Raw genomic sequence first — 23160 nt, 5'->3', positions numbered from 1 at the left:
ATTTGTTAATCATATAAGCAATATCACTAACTGTAATCAATAACACTCACTTAAAACTTAAGGAACCAATTGCACTCATAGGATTAACTTCAGATACCAATAATGCAGTTTCGTCTTTTTTTAATAGCGAAAAAGGTTAGGAGTTGCTACAATGCTCTCTAGGTCAAGAGAGCTACTGTAAAAAGTCTTAAAAAAAAAAAAAAAAAAAGAGATAGAGAGGTTGTTGGAGCTTGATTTTTGTGTGTTTGCTCTCCAAATATGGCTTAAGAGAGGCTATTGGAGATGCTTTTAGATCCATAACCTATTTCTCTTTTACAGTTTTACCCCTCTTCGCTTTTTCCTTATATTATCCGTGTGTGCCACTTTAATGCTTTCTAGTGTTCCACACATGAAGATCTCTTTTATCTCTATCCTCCCACTTGAACAATGGATGTGTAAATAATTGCTTCTTTTCAAAATTTTGTCTGTTATGAGTTAAAGTCCACCACCTATCAAGAGAGGTAGTCAAATTTGACAATTCATTTTTCACCATCTAGTAGACAGTGGACAAATGTATATATTATCAGTGCCTACTCTTTAATATGCTTTTAAAATAATTTTTAACAATTATATAAAAGAAAATAAAATTTTTGTAAACTTTGAATATATATATATATATATATATATATATTCCCACCGTATCTATGTCCTAAATTTTATTTTTTTAAAATTCGTGTCATCGTTTCACACCCATCCATGCCCTGTCTGTACTTTCTAGTTGATTTATAACCAATTCCATGTTTTGCTTTAATTTCTCACCAATTCAAAAGACTCATTAATTTACTGCATACTTCTTATCAATATCTCCTATTACACAACATCTCATTCCATTTCTCCTAAGTAGATGGGTACCGTATATGGAAACAAATGGTCTTTGAATTCTATGATGTGGTTAACTTTTGCGTTGGTGTTTTCCTTGTGGACGTTTACTGTAATACCAATTGTAGAGAGGGAAAATTTATGACCTATCACAAATTGACACATTATACTACCATGTCCATAAAGTACATCTAATTACAAAGTGCTATGTACTACTATTGAGTTCTACTATCACTATTCAGAAACCAAAAGAAATTTGCCAAGTGTCATGAAGCAAAAACATAAAAAAGAAAAAAGAAAAAAAAAAAGAAGCATGCGTGAGCCAATCACACATTGACACATGTTAGCAATGACAAAAGCAATCCAATTGAGTGCTGACACGTGTCATCTTGAAAATTAAGGCATTTTGGCCAATTAAATAATGCCATGTGTCTTGGAGAAAAAGTCTTCAAGCTTCTCCATTCAGGTTGTGACAAGTGTCACCAATTAGATTCTATCATGTGTCTCTCAACCACCCCCAAACTCCTATAAATAGAAGCCTTATGCATTTCTAGACATCAAGATGTCAAGAAAGACATTGACACCACAAGCAAAATCAAGAAGAATTAGAAGTACAAAACCTTGTAACCCAACTGATTGACACCTTCTAGTGTTTCTAAGATATTCAAGGTTCAAATCTCTCATCTCTATTGTAATTATCAAATTATTTGGAAAAATAAAAAGCATGCGTGGGGATGTATGTCTGCGAGTGTATGACATTATATATGTTATCATAAATTTCACATTTTCGCAAGTAAAATTTTTGCTCCTTCTCACATGAATAAAAAATGTCACCGTAAACTTAATTAATGGAACCCATAATTCATGTATGATGAGGGAGTACCTCACTTGGAGTAATGGATATCGTCCTTAATCTCTCAAATTAATAATTTTACAACATTTCCAAATAAAATTATAGTTCCAAATCAACTTATAGAGCTAGGGGCAACAAAATGGGCTAAATTCATTCACAATAAAAAGGGAAAATTATATTTTACCACCTTAAACTATACCCCTGATTAAACTTTGTACCCTAAACTTTTTGAATGCACGTTTTACACTTTAAATTATAACCCTTGTTACACTTTGCACCTTGACATTAAGTTTGTCGTGCTTGGATGGAAAATTATGACATCTCATGAAAAGACTCAATTGTGCCTCTTCTCAATCCCTTAAAAACAAAAGAGAAACTACACTTTATCATCCTAAACTATATTCTCGATTACACTTTGCACCCTAAACATTGAATTTCTATCCAAGTTAATAGCAAACATGATGTTGAGGTGTAAAGTATAACAATGGTCATAGTTTAAGGTGCAAAGTGTAATATGGGGTATAGTTTAGAGTGATAAAATGTAATTTCTCCCAATAAAAATGATGTCTTCGCAACAGAATGAAGCAAATTGCTTCATTTGGCATTGTTGGGAAAGGGAAATTTGAACACTATATGTCTTCATTTGATATATCAAAAAATGTCAACTAATTGAGCTACAAAGCTCAGCGGCACACACGCGTACGCGCACACACACACTTATATAGAGCCGGTGGATTAGTCACTTTAATGCATTTTACATACGTATTACATGATTGATGGTACCAACGTATCAACAGTAATGTATTTTGCATAATTAAGAAAAAAAGATTATGTTTTGCATATAAAGATTATAATGATAAATTCATTCAGCATAAAAATTATCCATCATTGTATCTAATATACATGTCCATCGGGTGCAATGTAAGTATATTATAATACATCACTTGAACTTAGCTAAAAAGGAGTGAGAAACATGAAATAAGTATATGAGAAGTTCTAAAATACAAATGTTTTATTATGTAATTTTTCATATTTGCATAGATGGAACTACTTACCGCAAACCTTTTTTTTAGTATAACTACCTAGCCAGGGTAGCAATATCTGATTGAAGCTCCATAGAGGACACTATGAATGGAGTGCTTGAAGTTGTCTCATTGGCCTCAATTCCCAGTGTTTGGCTTCTTCCATGAGCTATCTCCAGATCCAAACATTCCTTTAATTCTACCAATACTTGACTTATGTCTGGCCTTTGGATTGCAGGTGATGGTATGCATGACATAGCTATCTCCACAGCTTTCCAGGCAGAATTGGTGTAGAATTCTCCTTGTAACCTTGGATCAACTATGCTTCCAATATCCCCTCTTTTAATTATAGGATGAACCCAATCAAGTATGTGAGTGTTTTTTTCATGCCCTCTCATTATTGCTGGGCGACCAGTGATTAGTTCAAATAAAATGATACCAAAGCTATAAACATCACTTTTTTTGTTTAAGTTTCCAGATGTTTGAGATCTGTATGTAAAAAACAAGTGGCTTTTGTTGTGGTTAAAGATAGAATAATCAAATAAAGCAAGTACTTCATATACAAAGATGTTGATAAGCTATGAAACGAAATAACTAGTTGAACTAAAAAAGTTTTTAAAGAAGTACTTGGAGAATCTAACGATATTGACTACCAACTAAGGGGACTTGTGGGTTCCAATTAACTCAGCTGGTAAATTCTCTAATGGTTAAATAAGAAATCTAGAGTTTAATCCTCGTCTACACCAAAAACTGATTGGTGTCTTGGTTTGATGATAAAGAGTTATTATTAGAAGTGGAAGCCAAATGTTGAAACTCTCTAAAAAAAAAGACTAAGGGGACTTGGTGGTTAAATAAGGATGTTCAAACAGCAGAGAGAGAGAGAGAAGCCTATGTAATTGTAGTCACAATATTGCTTATATAAATTATAAAAAGGGGAATAAGGGAGCTAAAATTGTGGCATAAGATGCTAGAATTAAGGCTTTCAATGAATTATATAGTAAGTTGGAGATGAAAGATGGATACATAATAGCATCTTTAAAATTTACTTGAATTGTACCAAGTGTATAAAGATGAAGATCAAAGAGAGTTAATAAAGGAAGGGGAAATTAAAGAGAAATGAAAAAGTTATTTTCATAACCTTTTTAAATGGAAACCATAAAAAAAATTAAATAGATTGTGTAAATTAATGGAGGATAAAAACTACAAGTTTGTTTGACTAATTCTGATGGACAAGGTAAATAATGCATAGAGGAGGATAAAAACATGAAAAACATGCAATATAGTTTTATTAGATGAAACTAGACGTGTAGTCAATGCCAAGTTGGAAATTTGGAAGAATGGTTTGGACTCTAAAAGAGGTTAAGAAGAAATAAAACATAGTAAATGGAGTGTAAGTTTTGTAAAAAAAAATAAAGATGAAGAGGTTGTAAAATTTGATGGTCTAGAAATACCAAAAAATGAATATTTTTGATATATTGGATCAACAATTAATAATGATTGGAATCAAAGAAGATATAAATCATAGAATAAGAGCATGGTGGAGAAACTGGAAAGTGCATAAGAAATATTGCATGGTTGTAGAATGCCTATTAAGTTAAAGAGAAAATATTTATAACCACTACAAGACCAACTATATGGTTTTGAATGTGCCTTCAAAAGCAACATGTTCATAAAATGAATATTGTTGAAATGAGAATTTTAAAGTAAATAAGTGAAAATCCAACATAATTTTTTTATATAAAATGAAGAAATTTGTTTGAAGATGGAGTGGCTCCTATTAATTAAAAGATGAGGTAAAGTTACTTGAGTTGGTTCAGTTATGTTTGTGGAAAAGCAATTAATGCGCCAACATATAGTGATTTGATTCAAACAAAGAGAATACAAAGAGAGAAGAAAACTTAAAATAACTTTGATACTTGTTAAAAATAGTAAACAATGACATGTTAAGTAAGGAGTTGACAAATTGATTTTGGATAAGAAAGAACAAAAAGTAAGAATACAGATGATTGACTCTAATTAGTTACAAATTCATAATCAATCCAAATATTCTGGGATTAAGTGTTAAAAGAGTATAATATTTCTTTTCAAATAGATCTTTTGAAAAGTTTAGACTTTATTATTATTTTTTAAATTTGACGAAAATCCTAATTGCTAGGAGTGTTTATTACTAATAATTAGGGGAAACATTGCTCAATTTTGAGTTTAGGAAGAAATTACAACTACAACAAAGTTAAGAGAGAAAAGTATAGTTAACCCTATTTTTTTTTCTTTCCTATTTTTTGCATTAAGGGTAAAAGATATTGAAGCAGTGGCAAATTTCAATATAATAAGGCTTATTGTGTTGTTTATTAGAAACTATGTACACAATGCCTAAATATATTCTAATTAATTGTGCTAAAAGTACATAAAATTCATTAAGTCTTGAAACTTACTCAGGATCAAGATACCCAAGAGTACCAGCAGGATTGGTGGAGACATGAGAGTCGTTTTCAGTTGCAAAAGCCCTAGACAACCCAAAATCAGCTATCTTTGCTTCCATGTTTTCATTTAATAAGATGTTGGATGTCTTCAAATCTCTATGAATTATAGGCGGCTTGCAACCATTATGTAGATACTCCAACCCTACAACTTCAGTAGTGAGCAATTTCTATGCAAACAAAGAAGGGTTTGGTTAATGGGTGCCCTTAAGGCATTTGTTGATGGACCTTTTTATGAAAGTTTTAATATCAATTTCATGGGAATATAAAAAGTTGTCAAAAGCACAATTGTTTTTTCTTTTCCCATAAGGCACCCATTAACTTTTCCTAACAAAGAAACAAATATTGAAAAGGAATAATGATGTGATTGATCTATTTCTAACCATGTGCTGCATCCATCGCAATCTGAAGTCTCTGATTCCAATTCAAGACATTTGTATTGGTCACTGCGGCCAAAATGTATAAATTATCTCTTTGGTAGAGGTTGTTATAGAAGACAACCCGGTTTTGCGATCACACTAGAATATAATTATAATTATAAAATTATCAAAAAACACATATTTTATTATTCTTTTTCAACCTTTCGCTTTTAGTAATATTAACAACATAACATTTTTTTTCATAGCCTTATTTCTCACAGTTAGCTTGGCTTGTTGTGATTGGAATAAAATAACTTTTACCTAGGCCATTATCAACACCACATTTAATTTATACACCAATACTGGCATTATATATATATATACACACACACATATATACACAAACATATATATATATATATATAAAAGAAAAATATTGTGTCCTTAGGCTTATTTTCACTTTTATTACATTATTTATTCCTCATCCCACTCCCTCTTTTCTTTATTCCATCAATTAGTCTTACGTCTCAAATCAAATCAAGGAATCACAGAAGGATCTTCTAGTCCTTTGATGAATTTCAATCTTTTCAAACTTCTCCCCTGCAAAAAGAGGGGAAATTGCGCTTCTCACTAAAATATGGTGTAGTTGTAGTGACTCCTATACATAAAAAATGAGGGAAATTACACTTTACCACCCTAAACTATACCCTATATTACACTTTGCACCCTAAAATTTTTGAATGCACATTTTGCATTCTAAACTATGACTTTGTTACATTTTTCACCCTGACCTTAAGTTTGCTGTTAACTTGGATGGAAATATAAAGTTTATGGTGCAAAGTGTAATCAAGAGTATAGTTTAGAGCAGTAAAGTGTAATTCTTATTTGTTTTTAATGGATTGAGAAGAGAGGCAATTGAGTCATTTCACATGATGTCATACTTTTTCATCCAAGTAATAAGGTTAATAGTTTAAGGTGCAAAATGTGCATTCGAAAAGTTTAGGGTGCAAAGTGTAATCTGGGGTATAGTTTAGGGTGATAAAGTATAATTTTGCCTTTAAAAATGAGTTGCGTCATACTTTAACAATTGGTATTAAGAACTATTCCCCCCTTCTATTAGGATTCCTGTCAAATTCATGGTAAAATTTCTTCTCGTTAAGGTGTTTTTTTTTTTTTTAATGGAAAATTCAAATTTCTGTTTGTCACATTTTTTTGAGAAAATTCACTTTTGCATTGAATTTGACAAATCCTAAAGTGCTTATTACTTACAAACAACTAGAGGGGAACATTGCAATTGCGCCATATTAACTATAATTAACCGCCTCCACTCCCAAAAGAATAGTAATAATAAAAAAAATAAAATAAAATTAAAAAAAGAAAAGAAAAGAAAAAGAATTAGGTTTTAACATTGGTGCATTGCAAAAAAAAGATTTTTATTTTTATTTTTTCTCATTTGCTTACAACTAGGTGATTTATACTCAAATTCTCCATCACGGGAGAACAGGGGATTGTCATTGCACCACAATACTCTTGACCACCAAAGACAAGACTTTAATAGATTTTTATTGGGTGTTGTCATTGTCTTTCAAATTATGAGCAAGCAATGTCTAATGTGGAGTGTGGACACTACCTGCAGGGTTTAGCTAGATATACTTTATTGGTGGACACCGTCAATGAACTTGAAATGTGGAAGTCTTTCCCTAGACTAATATGCTTTATTAAAATTTAAGTATAGTATTTTAGATGCAATATATTAAGTTTTCAATTGAATTCAAATATTTGGTTGTATTGTATTTTATTGGTCAATGCAACCATGTATTTAACTTTAATGGAATAATTTAATGTAATGCACCTAAGGTGTTGTATTTAAATTTTACAATATACTTTTTTTCCAATTGAATTCAAATATTTGGTTATATTTTACTTTATTGGACACTGCAACCCAGGGAGTTAATACCGTACCGGATGCTGTATCGGTTTAGCCCGCGGTACGATATATTTCGGATACCGGTCAATACCGGTATATCGTTTCAGGTTTGCTGCTATTTTTTATATTTATAAATAAATAAATATAAATAAATAAATATAAATAAATATATATATATATATATTTATATTTATATGTATGTATGTATGTATGTATGTGTGTGTGTGTATATATTTTAATAAATATAAAAGTTTTCCATAAAACATTTCCTCAATTCAGAACTAATTATTTATGGTTTTAGACTTTAGTATCAATTAAAAGAAAAAAGAAAAAAAAACACAATATAAAAAATAGAAAGGTTAAAAGTTACTATTGCATACTATGAAAACAAATAATACTAATAAGTTAGTACAAATAAGTTACCATTCTGCCCTAACAAAAATTCAAAAATTACAAAACTTAAAAAAAAAAAAAAAAAAAATTTCTTGTACCAGTCGGTACTAGCAGGTATTGCCTAAAATTGGCCAGTATGATTGGTACATGGCCGGTACGGTTGGTATTTAAATCGGTATGAAAAATTGATGTTTTGATATCGATACAGTTGGTACTGGTACAGTATTGACTACCTTGTTGCAACCATGTATTTAACTCTGATGGAAGAATTTAATGTAATGCACCTAAGATATTGTACTTAAGTTTTACCATATACTTTTTAATTTGATAAGTTAACATACATTGAGTAATAAATGAATTACCTCAAATACAATGGCACTATTTATACCTGATAAACCTTGTTGTAGGTTGCCATTGGCCATGTACTCATAAATGAGTGCTTTGTTTTCACCCTCATCACAGTACCCAACGAGAGAGACCAAGTTTTTGTGGTGAACTATCATTAAGAGTTGTGCCTGCATTTATAAATAGTTCTCCATTTTAGCTTAATGAAAATATTGTATTTGCATATTTTATGCTATCATACTTCTAATACAAGATGAAATTTCGCATAATTATAAAGAGAATCTTGCACTCTTATATATATCTAACCTCTGCTCGAAATTCCTTATAGCCTTGCTTTGATGATGCAGAAAGCAACTTAACAGCAACTTGAGTTTCATCTTTCAGAATGCCCAGGTATACTTTTCCAAATCCTCCTTCTCCAATAATGGTCTTAAAGTTATCAGTTATTCGCACAACCTCAGAGTAGTTATATTGTCGATTCTTTATTTTGAAGTTGGATCTTGAAGCTCTCTCTATAGTAAGGGAAATCACATCATATGTAACACCTCCCAAAAAAAGGAATTTTTGCATGGTTTTAAAAAACAGACTATTTAAATTTTTGAATTAAATTTTTGAACATTTTTATACCATTAGGCCATGCATGGTCTAACAATTATTGATCACTTTTTAATATAAAATTGAAAGGTCCATGTGTGAAATTTTCATACCCAATCACATGGGCGAGGTGATCTATGGTTTTTCTAGTTTTAATTCAAAAGGATTTTCTCTTAAATTGGGGTTCTAGTACATTGTCCTTTTCAAAATACATATCACCCATGTAAAATTGGCAATTATTATTGACTTATCGCATGTTTAGGATAATATCATACATACTCCTAGTCTCCTACTAGTTAGGAGTAGATAAAATAATAAAATTGTGGATTTTTGGGTTAGTGATAATATCACTTGATTAGGGTTGTGTAATGTTTTGGTGCATGTCATCCTGGTCTCTAATAAGATATGTTGGGGAGAGAGAACTTTTGAGAAACTCAGTTTAGTAGTTAAAATATCATTGCTCAATTATATTATATTAATCACTTACTTTTATCATTAATATTCAATATGAGATTTCATTCACGCTTGTATACCTAACAAGTGTTCTTTGGACACTAAGCTGGTGTTATATTTTTTCAATGATTTTTTTGTTTCTGTAAGTTAGGAGGTTTTGGTTTATCCTAGAAAAAAAATTATTATATTGGGCTTCAGGGTCTTTAATAAACAATCTCAACTAGGGACGAAGCTGTATATGGGCTTGGGGGGCAATGACCCCCCCCTCCAAAAAAAATTTAATAGGTACTAATTTTAGCAAATTTGTTCAATAAAATTACATTTTGTCCACTTAACAATGCCATCAATTTTTTTAAGAGTAATATTATGACCACAAACTTTTCTACAACATTTTTATACATTGTTAAGGTAGCAAATTCTTATTGGTTTACACACTTGCATAACTTTTTGCTTACCAATAATCACTCATCACATTAGCAATTTGTAAAAATTTTGTAGTTTTAATATTTTCTACCTTTTAGACTATAAAAAAAATAATAGATTAAATCTAAAACAAAATATACAAGTTCAAAAAAATTAGGCCAACAACAAAAATTACCAATAATAAAGCTAAAAAAAATTAAGCCCAATCAACCTATTTTACCTAAAACAAACAACTTAGCTCTTTAAAAAGTTTTAAATAAAAATCCTTAGTGGTTAAGCAATAGAGTCAGAGGTCGGAGCCGCTACACACAGTGAGCAGCAGAGCCACTCCCCCTAACTCCAACTCCTGTTTTTGTCCTTGATCTCAACACTATGTGATGTAATAAATATAGAACCAACCATGGAGAGTGGTGTTTAATTTAGTGGTCATTGGGCATACTCCCAAATGGTATGGGAGGTAGATGTCCCAATTTTGAATCTCGCAATGGGGAGTGTTTGGGAAAAACCTCACACCCCTAGCTCAATACTCACTTGTGACGATGAGATAACAACTATGACTCACTAATTCCGATGCTTGCCGGCCCAAACCCATCTAGTAGAATTTTTTTAAGGTAATGCCCAAATAGAGAATTCAATCTATTTCCTATCCTTTATATTTTATCCAAAGAAAAATATATATAGAACCAAACAAAAGAAAGACATACCTCGTCTTTTTCTTTTATAGATAGCCAGGGCACAAAAAATCAACAGCAAAAGGACCAAAACTACCATCGACGTTGCAACAAGTGCAACAATAAGCTCCCTTTTCGGTTTCTTCTTCTCCTTCGTACATGGAACTGAGAGACAAAGATCTGGCTTTTCGCCAAAACTTGCATATTCGAAACATGCCATAGTAATTATATTTTTGAAAGATCAGTGATACTTTCATATATTGAATTAAATTGGAAATATAAATGAAATTGGATTTGTGAAACAAATAAACATAGAACCTCTGTAGTGTTTTTGCATGGAAAAAAAAAAAATTTGGGGGTCGGGGGGCCGGGGGTGGGGGGGGGACAGGACAACTTGAAATTAGAATTAAAAAGTAAAGAAAAATGAAATAATATAAGTAGGATGAAAAACTAACCTGAAGACCAATGATCCATCCCTAGACTTTTGTATAAGATCCTCTGGAATTGAACCATTGAGCTGGTTTCCACTTAAATTACTGCAAATATATAGTAAAATAAAATTTCATTTCCTACCCCTAAATTGAATTTTATAATATCAAGCTTAGAGCTCAATAACTTACAGGGTCTTCAAATTTGGCAATTGTGCTAAAAATTTTGGTACGCTCCCAGTCAATTCATTGTATGATAAATCCCTGGAATTGACCAAAAAAAAAGAAAGATTTTAACATTTAACAATAACTTGGGTAAATATATCATTGGATGTGAAGCTAAACTATTTGCTTTTGTCCCAGATGAGAACCTCACAATTAACTATAGTGCTAAAGCTTAAAGCTTTTTCAGTTTCTCCTCAACCAAAAGTATGTTACAAGTTGGTCTTAAGAGACATGCCTTTCATATTTGTGGATCACACACATGTGAATCCAACGTATGTTAAGAGAAAGTGATCTCATGAGATACCATCTCATATGATACGTTCTCAACAACAATACGTTGTGTTTTTGTTTTTGTTTTTGTTTTTTGTTTTTTGTTTTTTTTTTGTTTTTTTTTTTTTTTAGAATCAACAACAATACACTTAGTTACAAGACTTACACAACATAGCATTTAATATTTTTTCCTCCACAACATCGATCACATTTATTGAGGTGGAGAGAGATTCCTAGAAAGAATTCACTTAGAGACTCCATTCATATTTCATATAAATGTAGGGTATCACTAGTTTTTCCGACATTTCCCATTGCCATTTTTACAATTTTACTTACAAGTGCTGCAGCGCTGTGAGGTTAGAGAGTGAAAATGGTATCTCCCCTGTCAGTTTGCTGGAGCTCAAATTCCTGCATGTAATTTATCAAAGAAGAAAGAGTTGATGCCATTGCCAAAAAGAAAATTTTGCAAATTATATCATTTATGTTTGGGACTATTTTAATTTTATTATGTGAGATTTTTTTTTCATTAGTTAATTGCATAATAACAGAAATTTTTAACGTAATTGGATAAAAGACTTGAATTAAATAATTTTTAAATTCAAATGATTCAATTGAACGAAAATAAAGTTTGATGACTAAAATGAATTTTAGTCAAACTTAAACCCAATTTGCATTTTAGACATTTAAATGAGTAACATGACTCATTAAAAAAGTCATGTAACCAAAATTTCACATTAATAATCTCTTCAATTGCCACATGATAAGTTGGAGAAAGATGAATCTAAATTGTTTTGGGACCAAACTTTTTTCCTATTTTAATGGATTCCAACTCATGGTTTTTTTTTTTTTTTTGGTTGAAAATAAATATATTTGTTTCAAAATATAGAAAATAAATACATTAATTTAACTTCGACTAGATATCACTATTGTACTACAGGCTGATTTTAACAGCCTCCATTAATTGAAATGCAATGCCTTTCTTCTCAACAAAAAAAAAAAAAAAAAAAAAAAAAAAAAAACGAAATCCATTGGTTTCACGTGTTGGAAATGCACTCACAGTGAAATTATTATTGGAGTATCATCTGATGAATTGCAAGTCAAACCACTCCATGTTAGTTCAATTGGGACACATGGGTCTGCTTGCCAGTCTTCTCTAGAGATCCTTAATGTTTGTTTGATGTCCTTGATAGCAGCAACTGTTGTTTATAAGAAATAGTACTTAAGATTAATATATTATGATCATTCAGGATATATAAAAATTGAAAGGAGGGATTAAAGTATTTGTTATAAAATGTCTTTTTCTTTTTCTATTTTTGTCTTCTACTACCATAATTTTGTGTTACAATTTTTGCCATAACTCTATTTTTTTTTTTTTTGACAAAGTTTAGCTACAAATTATATCATCAATTAAATGTTTAAATTTTAATTTTTTTTTGTAGCATAAAATTATACATAAAAAATAAATTTATGGATCAAACTACTATGTTCTTAACATGCATGTCAAATTTTGTGTCAATATATATATAGTATGTACATTTTTGTTTAAATGTTAACAAAAAAAAAAAAAAAACATATTTTATGAGAAAGGAATAATTCGATACATATGAACTTTTTATGAGAAAGGAATAACTCAACATTAAGAATTTAATCAGATATTATTCTTTCATAAAAAGATTGTATAAAACACAATAGGAGAAATTGTCATACAACGAGAGTTTAAAGACTTCTTTTTATACTAAAAAGAAAAATAAAATTATACCTTTTTTTTTATTTTTTTTATTTTTTTATTATACAAGATAGATTGTCTTTATGACAAACTTTATAGTAGTTTTAAATATTCTCATTTATGACAAACCTATCATGTGTTCGCTCATGTATTATCAGAGTTTAGATGAAGCTGCCAAGATTAGTAGCAAGAGCAAGGTAGAAGCTAGCAACATAAAGGGTCATAGCAGTGTTCACAGAGCAGTTGAATCAATATCAGAGCATAAACGACAGAGAAGCATAAGTGAAGTACAATGACTATATGGCCGTAGTTTAGTGTGATTAGATGCTTACTTAAGTATTAACACGTGAGAAGGTTAGTTAGTCCCGTAGCTAGCACGTGTGATAGGTTGTTAGGTCTGGTAGTTAGTTATTTCGTGTTCACACTTATATAGACTTGTATATATATGATTTCTATAATCATTTCGCTAATTAATGAAATATACAGTTTTTCAGTCCTTGATTCCGTGAAATGTATCCCTCAATGTCTCCATTCAGCTTTTGTTTTGTTTAGCTCAAATCAGAATATATTTCAGTTAACCTCAAACTTTTAAATACTTTAAAAAGGAAAAAAGAAAGAGAATAATTAGATAAAGGTACATACCATCTCTTGAGTTGGTTGGTTTGTGTAGATCAAACTGAGGAATTACGTTGTAAAGCTCAAACGCGTTGAGGATGGGAGGAAGGTCAGACCCTGTTGTTGCACTAATAACAAAATTAAATTGCCCCCCTTCGAATATTTGATTGAGACATATGGACAATGGCTTTAAGTAGTCAAGAGTTATAGGGTCTGAGGTATAGCTTCCCCCATTCACATCAATAATGAATTCTCTTTTCTTTCCTTGCGTGAGTTCTGCAATTTCAGCAAAGTGAAAGCAAACATAATTTGAGGAGGTATTGATCAGAACTGAGTTTGAGAGCTTACTAAAAGTATACCACATGCGGTCATAAACATCGTTCTTGTACCTAGGATTGGACAAGGAAAAGGTAATTGTCACGTTAAAATTTTCAGAGATTAAAATCCAACATTTTAAAAATCGGTGTAATAAACAATATAATTACATGGTAAGATATAAGAACCACCCCGAATTTTGAGTTTGCATCCCGAATTTTGAGTTAATATAGTAATATCAGGTAAATTTTCATACTTTAAATATTTTGCTTCCTTTCAATAGCTTGTTGTAACAGTCTCACAATAATTGTATTATGAAAATTATATATATATATATATAATTGTAGGAAAGCTCATAAGTATTGAGTGTCTTCTATTTTTTTTTTCTAATATTTACTTTTTTTTACTATATATAATTCCTTACTTTTAGGAGTATTTAGAGTATATATTCATAAGAATATATAAGTATTAATGACCCTCTTTATTATAAAAAATATTATAATGACACTCATTTAAAATATTATTTTCTCTTTTCTTTTTTTCTAATGTTCAATTTGTTTTTTTCCATATATAGCTCATTCATTTTAGGAGTATTTTTAGAGTATTTAGAGCATATGTTCATGAAAATATTTAACTAAGTAAATCTCGTTAGAAAAGTTATTTTTATTTCACAAAAAATAAAAAAAATAAAAAATGTTTTCTTTTTTATTTTAGGCTTACAACTCATTTAAAAGTTTAAAGTCTATGCTATGTACCGAGTGCAATTCACTTTATTTGTCTCACAATTTTTTTTTTTTTTTTTTTTTTTTTTACCTTTTCAACTTTTACTTTTTACTTCTGATAAAGTTTTTCTTAACTTTTTTTAATCAATGGTTGAGATTGAAAGTTTCTTTTTGCAACTATTAATTTCAGCCATTAAAAGTAATTGTATCAGGTGCAATTACTTCACCTAATCCAAGAGTTAGGTTTTTTTAGATATACACTATTGTCAATTTCTTTAAGACCTTCTTTCCTTTCCCTGTATGTATGTTAAAAATTCTTAATATTCTAAAAATAAAAATAAAAAATCCTTACAAGTTACAACTCATTTTCATTTTGCATGTAGTATTTTTAATTTAGGGATATATGGATGCATAATATATTTTTTTTGGTTCAGAAAAAATGCTATGAGCTTTATGGTTAAAAATTTGGGAAATATTCTTTGTCTTTCATTAATATATATTTTTATGTAATTTTTATTACTATAATATGTCTCTTATATTACATTGTATAGGTTGAGGCACATTAAAGTGACATAACTTGTACTCCCAGGAATTTTTTTTGACTCCACCACTCTGTGAGGGAGTGTTTTAGCCAACAATAAATAAATAAAAGCCAAATTGAATATTTTTAAATAGTGTTAAGTGGCTTTGTGGGTAGAGAACAAATTGAATATTTTTAGAAGTTTTGATATAGTTAGCTTTGAGCCAAACCTCAGTTATAGTTTTTGTACTTTGACGTTTTAATTAAAAAGAAAATCAAAATTGTAACTGATTTACCTGATAAAATTCCCTTGTTTATCTGTGGTGGTGCCCAGGTCAAATCGCCAGCTATCTGTTAACGCTCCAAAGTCGAACGGATAAAGGGATTTGTCCAAAGGACGTAACTCCAAGGCAGAAATAAAAGGTATTCCAGTCCCAGTGTTTACCAAACATACATATATGATGTCAGAGGTGGGAACATGAATCACATCGAAAAGTTGTGTAGAATCTACCTTTTCCGTTTGTATTGTGGTCATATAATTAACCCCGACATACAAGTCGAACTTTGGAATTTTATTCTTCTTGTCATAATTTCCATAATAGAAGAAAAAATTAATGAGATAATTACTATTTTTGCCTTGTTCAGGTTTCAAAGTGTAACAATTCTTTTTTCCATGTGGAAAGCTTCTCAGGTTTCTTGTTTGCCGCCCATAATACTGATCTGCATCGTAGTTCTCGGGGGATATGTTGAAATTTGTCCCAGTATCTATAAAACCTGTATCTGACTTGTAGGATATACCAGTGCCATCATCCAAATAATCTTTGGTTGCCCCGCAATCAATGCTTATGAATCCTAGATATATAATGCCAAAGAAGAAAGGTATATATAAATTTAGAACACACCAATCAATATGGAAAAGTCAAGAAGAATTTGAGTTTGAAATTCAAAATAATTAAATTAAAAAAAAGAAATTGCGATAGATTATGCACCTACCCTTCCATATACTTTTTGCGAAAATTTGCTATCCCTTTTAAGTTTTAAGCACGAACGAATAAATCACAAAAGTGCCCAACCTTAGCAGAGTTGAGGGTTTTGTGGTTGTCAAATTTCGAAGAACTTGGGCAGTTTTAAGCACTTAATTTTAAAAATTATAATATTTTCATGGATATTTTTTTGGGTCATGTAACCATGGTATATAATGCCTCTCTTAAATAATATCATAGTTACACTTAACGCCATTTTCTCTTTTAGAGCCACTTTATTTTCTTATAAAATGATAAAGTGATTTTCGGGTTGTCATTTGTATTTTGGTTTCTGCTACATGTGTTTAGATAGATAAGAAAAGAAACTAGCAACATTTACATATATGTTCTCCTTGAATACGTATTACAGAGGTCCAAGGACAAAAACAAGACTGTACGTAGTATGTAGGCACATACTTTTAATCAATATTTTCAAGGAAAGGGGGAGGGGAGCTGCAAAATAAATAAAAAGTCTGTAGGCACATGAAGTGTGTGCACTTTTGTGTTGTGGCTGGTTCCAATGAAGCGAGTGTGTGATAGAGAGTTAGTAAAAAATTAAGTATATATGTTTTGTTTACCTCCAGTATATATACAAATTACATTATATTGATGCATGAGTTTGGCTTACCTTCAATACTTTTTTAACTGAAATCTCTTTTTGTTTTAATGAGAAACTGTCACATCACCCACTAACTAAATAAAATGTGGGGATTAAACAAACTATCACTTGTCATTGTATATTTAAAATAAAAGGAGATGTCCAGTTTAAAAAATAACTAAAAGTAAGCTAAACCCTTGATACATAACTTTATAATTATTATTTTTAGATAAATTTATAAATTTAGCGATTAGTCAACATACAAAGTTACCAATGTGTATGTGTGTGTGTGTGTGTTTTTTTTTTTTTTTTTTTTTTTTTTTTTTTTTTTTTTTTTGTGTGTGTGTGTGTTTTTTTTTCAACAAATGAAAAAATAGTAAAATTTCACATTTCATGATCCAATCCAGTCCGACCCCCAATAATTTGACATAGGATTCCATTTTTAACAAACTTGTGATATCTCTATCATTAAGATGGTAAGATTCTTGAATAGTTGTCAACTTCCTTTTAAGTTAGTGGTATATTTTTAGAATTATGTGGTTAAATAATTAAATTTTCATTTTTTAATAGTTTAAACTTTTGGAAGAGCAATTTAACACATATATAACCTACCCTCTTTTATTAAAAGAATCAGAATTTAAACCTTCCTTGATCTATTGTATTATTGAATTATAAAATTTGAAAAAAAAAATCTTAAAAAATCTCTTGGGTGTATACTTTCTGCCATTTAATTAGAAGCAAAGAATAAAATAAAATATTTATGGGTATTTATGGGAATATGTTCAAGCAAGCATGTCTAAAAGCTAGGTTCTGAAGAGAGAGATGGAGAACTGAACTGAACGAGGCTTCAAGATGAATGACATACCTGGAACATGATCAACAAGTTTTCTTCCAGCATGCTCATTGTCTCCTTTAGCTAGTTTCCAATTGCCAAGAATACCAATCACCAAAACAACCACACACCATGCTTTCAGAATGAAAATTAATTCTAGGGCGTAATCCATGATGATCTTTATTGGCATATTATGCTCTACTCAAAAGGAAGATGTATACTATTTAAGGCCCAAATTCTTAGCTACATCGATTACTTGTGTTACTAACAAACAACTTTTAGTCATTGTCAATTAACTGCCTACTTTTATTCATACGAAAGAGATAGAGGAGGACCCCACTTGTATATTTCTCTAATTTCCAATGGCGGCTCTAAAAAATTTATTTAGGGTGATGATTAAAAAACTTAAATTATAAAAATTTAAGAAAAAAATTTGAATATATCCACATCACAAAATATGCATGCAAATACATTAAAGTTTTATAATTTCATTCTACGAGTTTTAATATTTTGAATTTGTTATATGATACTTCCCTCTTAATATATAATAGTTTTTTTTATTTAAAATAAAAACCTTCATAGTTAACAAAATGTTGTTTAAAAGACTGTCTATTTTTTTAATATTAAAAAAAGAAAATGTTAATAAATGCCCTAAGAACATTGGTTTAAGAACTATTTTAAAAAATATTTTATGGAAAAAATGATATAGTAATTAATTTTTTTCCCATGAAAGTGGTTTAAAAAATTTCTTAATATGGTTTATTATTAATTTCTATAAGAGCACCAGTTCACATGATTCTTAAAAAATAATTATTTATTTGTGTTATTTTGTTTTGGCCGAACTGTCTATTTGTGTTAGTATTACTTGGTGGACTATGTATATCGGTCAATTTTAAATAGGACTTCCAAGTTCCAAGGCTGGAGATTCGTAGGCCTAAATTCAAGATTACCATATCACAATGTTGTGGATAAATCTCAAACGCTGGGGGCTTAGCGTGACTTGGGAACTTTTTGTAGAGTATAGGACAATGTTTTGCTTTCTCCTTTGTTTTTTTAGAATGCCGAAGCAAACATCAATTCTTGACTTTAGGCCCCAGGCCGAAAGAGTTGGTTTCAACCTGACATTTCAACCTGACATTTACGCATTTAAGTTGAAATTGTTGTGGGGGCCCTTATATTTAACTTTACCGGGTCATTGGGTCTAGGGTGTGGTTAGAAGTTTGAAATTTGACGTTGAGTAGGGACTACAAATGAGAAGGAGAGGTCTGAGTCTCAAATTTATTTTACATGCTATATATTGTGTTATATAATTTTGTAAAATAATTATTAATATGTTCAACAATGCAAAGAAGTATTTTATAAATTGATAGATTTATAAACCAAGGATGTTAATTTCGTACTGTACCGGCCGGTATGGTCGGTATATACCGTACTTACCAGTGCACCAGTACAAGTACACCATTGTTTCGTACCGGAAAAAATACCGGTTGTACCGGCCTCGTACCGGGCTTACGGGCGAAATCCGGCTGTTTCGACCGGTAAAAATGTTTCGGACCGGTACAAACAAGAAGAAAAAAGAAAAAGAAAAGGAAGAAGAAGATGAGAAAAAGTGAGAAAGGGAGAGAAAGAGGTAGAGCAAGTGAAGGCCAAAGCTGTGAGAGAGAAATAATTTGTTGCTTTACTCTGTGTTTGAAAAACTGGGGAAGACATCCAGCCGCTTCTTCTTCTTCTTATTTTTCTTCTTCTTCTTCAGTTTTGACCGAGACTAAACTCTCTTCTTGTGCTTTCTGTTTCAGCTGTGTGTGTGTGGCTCTTGTTTAATTGTTTTGTGTGAGTTTTAGTTTTGTGTGTGTGGCTCTTGTTTAGTTGTTTTGTGTGAGGTCTGACACACCCACGTGAACTCTAATGAGTTCAAATTTCCAACATGCTTTGACTTTTAGGCTGGCTGCCACTCACATTTGGTAAGCAATTTTATGTTTTTTTTTTTTTAATAATTAATATCATCTTTTTATCTTTCATTATTATTACAATCTAGTATGTCAATTTACATTATTGGGTTGATATTTGAGCAAAAATTAATCATATTAAAAATAAGCAATTAATTTAGAGAAATATGCTATTATAAATTTAAGGATTCTTATATAGATTTATAAATAATTCTAAATAAATAATCAAGTATGTATAATAATAATAATAATAATAATAATAGCGATAAACCCGAAACGGTACACCGGTATTGACCGGTATCCGAAATATATCGTACCACTGGCCAAACCGGTATAGCCTCCGGTACGGTATTGACTTCCTTGGTATAAACCCCTATATCAAGCTTAATAAATGTGCTATTAGTAACAAAAATATTACATTTTTTACCTACCAAAATTAAAAGCAAAGTGTAAAAGGAAAAATGAGCTATCATGGCTTAATCTCCTAAGCATAGTGGATTTCAACCAACACCACCACCACCCCCCCCCCCCCCCCCCCCCCCAACAAAAAACAAATATCCTAAGGATAGTGTAAAAATGTGAAATCCACCTGAAAGCCTTCTAAGTATTAGCCCCGAAAATCCACCTGAAAAAAAACTGCAGTAAAAGATCATAGTTTCATCCCATGATTATATTATTTTAACCTTCCTTTCATTACAAGAGAATAAATTACAAAATACTCAACAACAAAAGTTAAATAATACATAAGTTCTCAAGTACACAATTCAAAAATCATAAATGATATCATCACAAGAAAAGAGCAATATATATATATATATATATATTAAATGCCATGGACCATGTTAAGTTATCAATGTAATATAATTATAAAGTTTAATTACCTAAAGGGAAAACTAAATTTAAAAAATTAAGAATAAAACATAAATATTAGATAAAGAAATATAAAGAATATATTTTATATGAATTGGATCTCAATATACTCAACCGCAGTAAAAGATCCAAAACTGAAAATATTCATGTTTAAGTGTTGCACCACGATTTACTTCCATAGTTTCGCAGAGTTCACTAATGAACCATCAGAATCCTTATGTGTTCTATAAGCGCAAGAGACCAAGCAAGTTAGAGATTTATAAATGCCTTAATCTCATTCTAAAATATACTTCGCTGTGCAAAGTTAGAAACCTACTAAGACATGACCTTGGTTGGGTTTTTTCTTTATGCAATTTAACTTGAACTGTATTTTGAAGTTAGAAACCTACCAAGACTTGACCTTGGTTGGGTTTTATTTTATTTTTTTATTTTTTATTTTTATTAATGCAATTTAACTTGAACTGTATTTTGAAGTTAGTCGAAGGGGGACAAGCCACAGTGGTTGATGCAGAGAAGTGCTCATTAGCTAATGTTCTACTTGATTTTTCCAACAAGACATTTATGTTACTCTCTGAAACTAGTTTTTTCTTGCTTTTGTTTTTGTTTTTAGTTGCCAAATCCAAGAGTAGGTTAAGTCAAGTGACTCAAATCATATGAAGCAGTTATCAATTCTTGAATTTAGGCCCCAGACCCAGACTGGGGCTCTGCCCGACATTTACGAATTGAATTTGCAATTGTTGCGGGGCCCTTATATGACTCTTCTCATTTAGAAATTTAGAACCTGTGCTACCGACCAGTGGCCATTAGTGGTTATTAATTTTTTTTTCTAGGTATTTTTTTATAATAGGATAAATAGAGGAGATATTTGAACTATGATATTTTATTTAGAAACATTAAAATATATCAACCAATTAAGTTACAAGACTTTTAATTTTTAAAAGTGTTAAAAGTTGTGGGTTTCAGTTAGCTCAACTGATAAAATCTCTGATGGTTATATAAGAGATCTGAGGTTCAATCCCCGCTTACACCAAAAATTGATTGGTATCTTAGTCTGATGATAAAGCCCTATCATCAGAAGCGAACGCCATAGGTTGAAACTCTCTAAAAAAAAAGTGTTAGAAGTTTTAAATTAAAGGAAAATATTAGTGTAAACAGAAGGAGGATATAGTAGAAAAACATTTTTTTTTATTTAAAATTTCTAATAATTAAGGAGTGATCCCTATAGAAGATCGAATTGATGTCCTATACCCCCAAAGTGCATAGGGTAATTGTAGGTGCTAGTCTTTGTTTTTCGTGCTCTTCTTTAGGATTTGCCCTATATTTTTGTTTGTAGCCTCAACCGCCCCATTAGTCTGAGCATGGTAGGGTAAGGATCTATGATGCTGAATATTGAACTGTCAAAGTAGCTTCTCTGTTTCTCCTTTGAAATGCAGCCCATTGTCATAGATAATTTCATGTGGTACCCCATATCTACAAATGATATTAGTCTGAATAAATTGAGCAACTTTTTTCGAGTTCAAAACCTTATATGAGGCAGCTTCTACCCATTTAGTGAAATAATCAATAGATTATGATAGAGATACAACCCTTCTCGTTTACATGTTTCAATTCTTTTGGTGAATACTCACTTGACCCCCAATACATGGTGGTTTATGACAATCTATGTGTTCTAAAGATTATGTAACATAATTTTTTTTTAATTAAAATTTTCTTTTATACAAAATAAAAATTCTATTTTAACTTAATCTAAGTATATAAGTGTGTAAAGCTCTCTCTTGAAGACTTGAATCCTGGTCCTTGTCCCCTACATCCCACAAGCACTTATACTTATGAAGTGACCATCATACTAAGGGTGTGCAATGGTTTTTTTTTTTTTTTTAATTAGATAGTTACAAGGGATGAGGGGAAATTTGAACTCTAATTAAGGTTGCTGTTTGAAACATAAAGAGGCACCAATTTTATTACAAGATTCTTGACAACAATTGAGTTAATTTATTTTATTTTAAAAAATCCTGTAATTAAAAGCATATCCACAAATATAGCAACACGACTGAATGAATGGACAGAGATACAACCCTTCTCGTTTCTTTTTGCTGCTGCTTCCAACTTTGAACTACTTAGCTGTTACAATCTTGGTGAGCCGATCATGATGAATAGTCGATTGGCATTTTGAGGACCAATTCAAACTATGACCAGGAAAGGGATGGCAAAGGCAGCGATGCTCATATTGACAACGTAGCAGCACTAAATCCCAAACATGCAATTACCTTTCATTCTTTCATAGCTCTATATCTTTTTGTGGTGATGGAATGCTTATTTCAATTGGTAGATAGTTGGGTGTGGGATGAACTTTACTTATCAAATGGGTTGGAGGAAATATTTGATCGGTCCTTATAAATTAGTCATTACTTGACACTCCAATCCATATCATCATTTTTCTAACTGGCCGTGCATTAGAGGGAAGAATCATTTCACTTTCGAGGAAATTGAAGTGAGTAGAAACAGGATTTGACTTAACTGTCCCTACTATTGCTTACTTTTCCATGTTTAATGTGGAAAGAAATTGAAAGCAAAATTTATGGAATATGTTAAGAAGAATGGGGTAGTCATTTTCACGAGTCTCTCTCTTTATTAGCTACATTTTGGAAATATTTTCATTCAAACACCTCAAGAATTATGGGCTTAATAAAGTTAGG

General features: G+C 30.8%; 1 protein-coding gene across 4 annotated transcripts in view; it reads right to left on the bottom strand.

Moving 5' to 3' along the window:
- Nucleotides 1-17897, bottom strand: part of LOC126725283 (putative leucine-rich repeat receptor-like serine/threonine-protein kinase At2g19230) — a 71114-nt gene extending 53217 nt beyond the window's left edge. The window contains exons 1-13 of one of the 4 annotated variants that reach the window (XM_050429845.1): nt 17682-17888; nt 15493-16048; nt 13667-14028; nt 12356-12494; nt 11635-11706; nt 10996-11067; nt 10831-10911; nt 10409-10572; nt 8541-8746; nt 8278-8404; nt 5594-5656; nt 5166-5355; nt 2558-3222 (exon numbers count right to left, since the gene is read on the bottom strand). In XM_050429845.1, the coding sequence (XP_050285802.1) occupies nt 2790-3222; nt 5166-5355; nt 5594-5656; nt 8278-8404; nt 8541-8746; nt 10409-10572; nt 10831-10911; nt 10996-11067; nt 11635-11706; nt 12356-12494; nt 13667-14028; nt 15493-16048; nt 17682-17838 (2622 nt within the window). In that variant the 5' untranslated portion in view covers nt 17839-17888 and the 3' untranslated portion in view covers nt 2558-2789. Of the gene's footprint in view, nt 1-2557; nt 3223-5165; nt 5356-5593; nt 5657-8277; nt 8405-8540; nt 8747-10408; nt 10573-10830; nt 10912-10995; nt 11068-11634; nt 11707-12355; nt 12495-13666; nt 14029-15492; nt 16049-17681 lie in introns of those variants that run through there. The other 3 variants (XM_050429847.1, XM_050429846.1, XM_050429848.1) reach the window with 3 other exon arrangements.
- Between the last annotated feature and the right edge of the window lie 5263 nt (nt 17898-23160).

The sequence above is a fragment of the Quercus robur genome, chromosome 5 (assembly GCF_932294415.1).
Source record: "Quercus robur chromosome 5, dhQueRobu3.1, whole genome shotgun sequence".
NCBI lineage: Eukaryota > Viridiplantae > Streptophyta > Magnoliopsida > Fagales > Fagaceae > Quercus > Quercus robur.
This window is presented reverse-complemented; position numbering and strand designations above follow the sequence as displayed.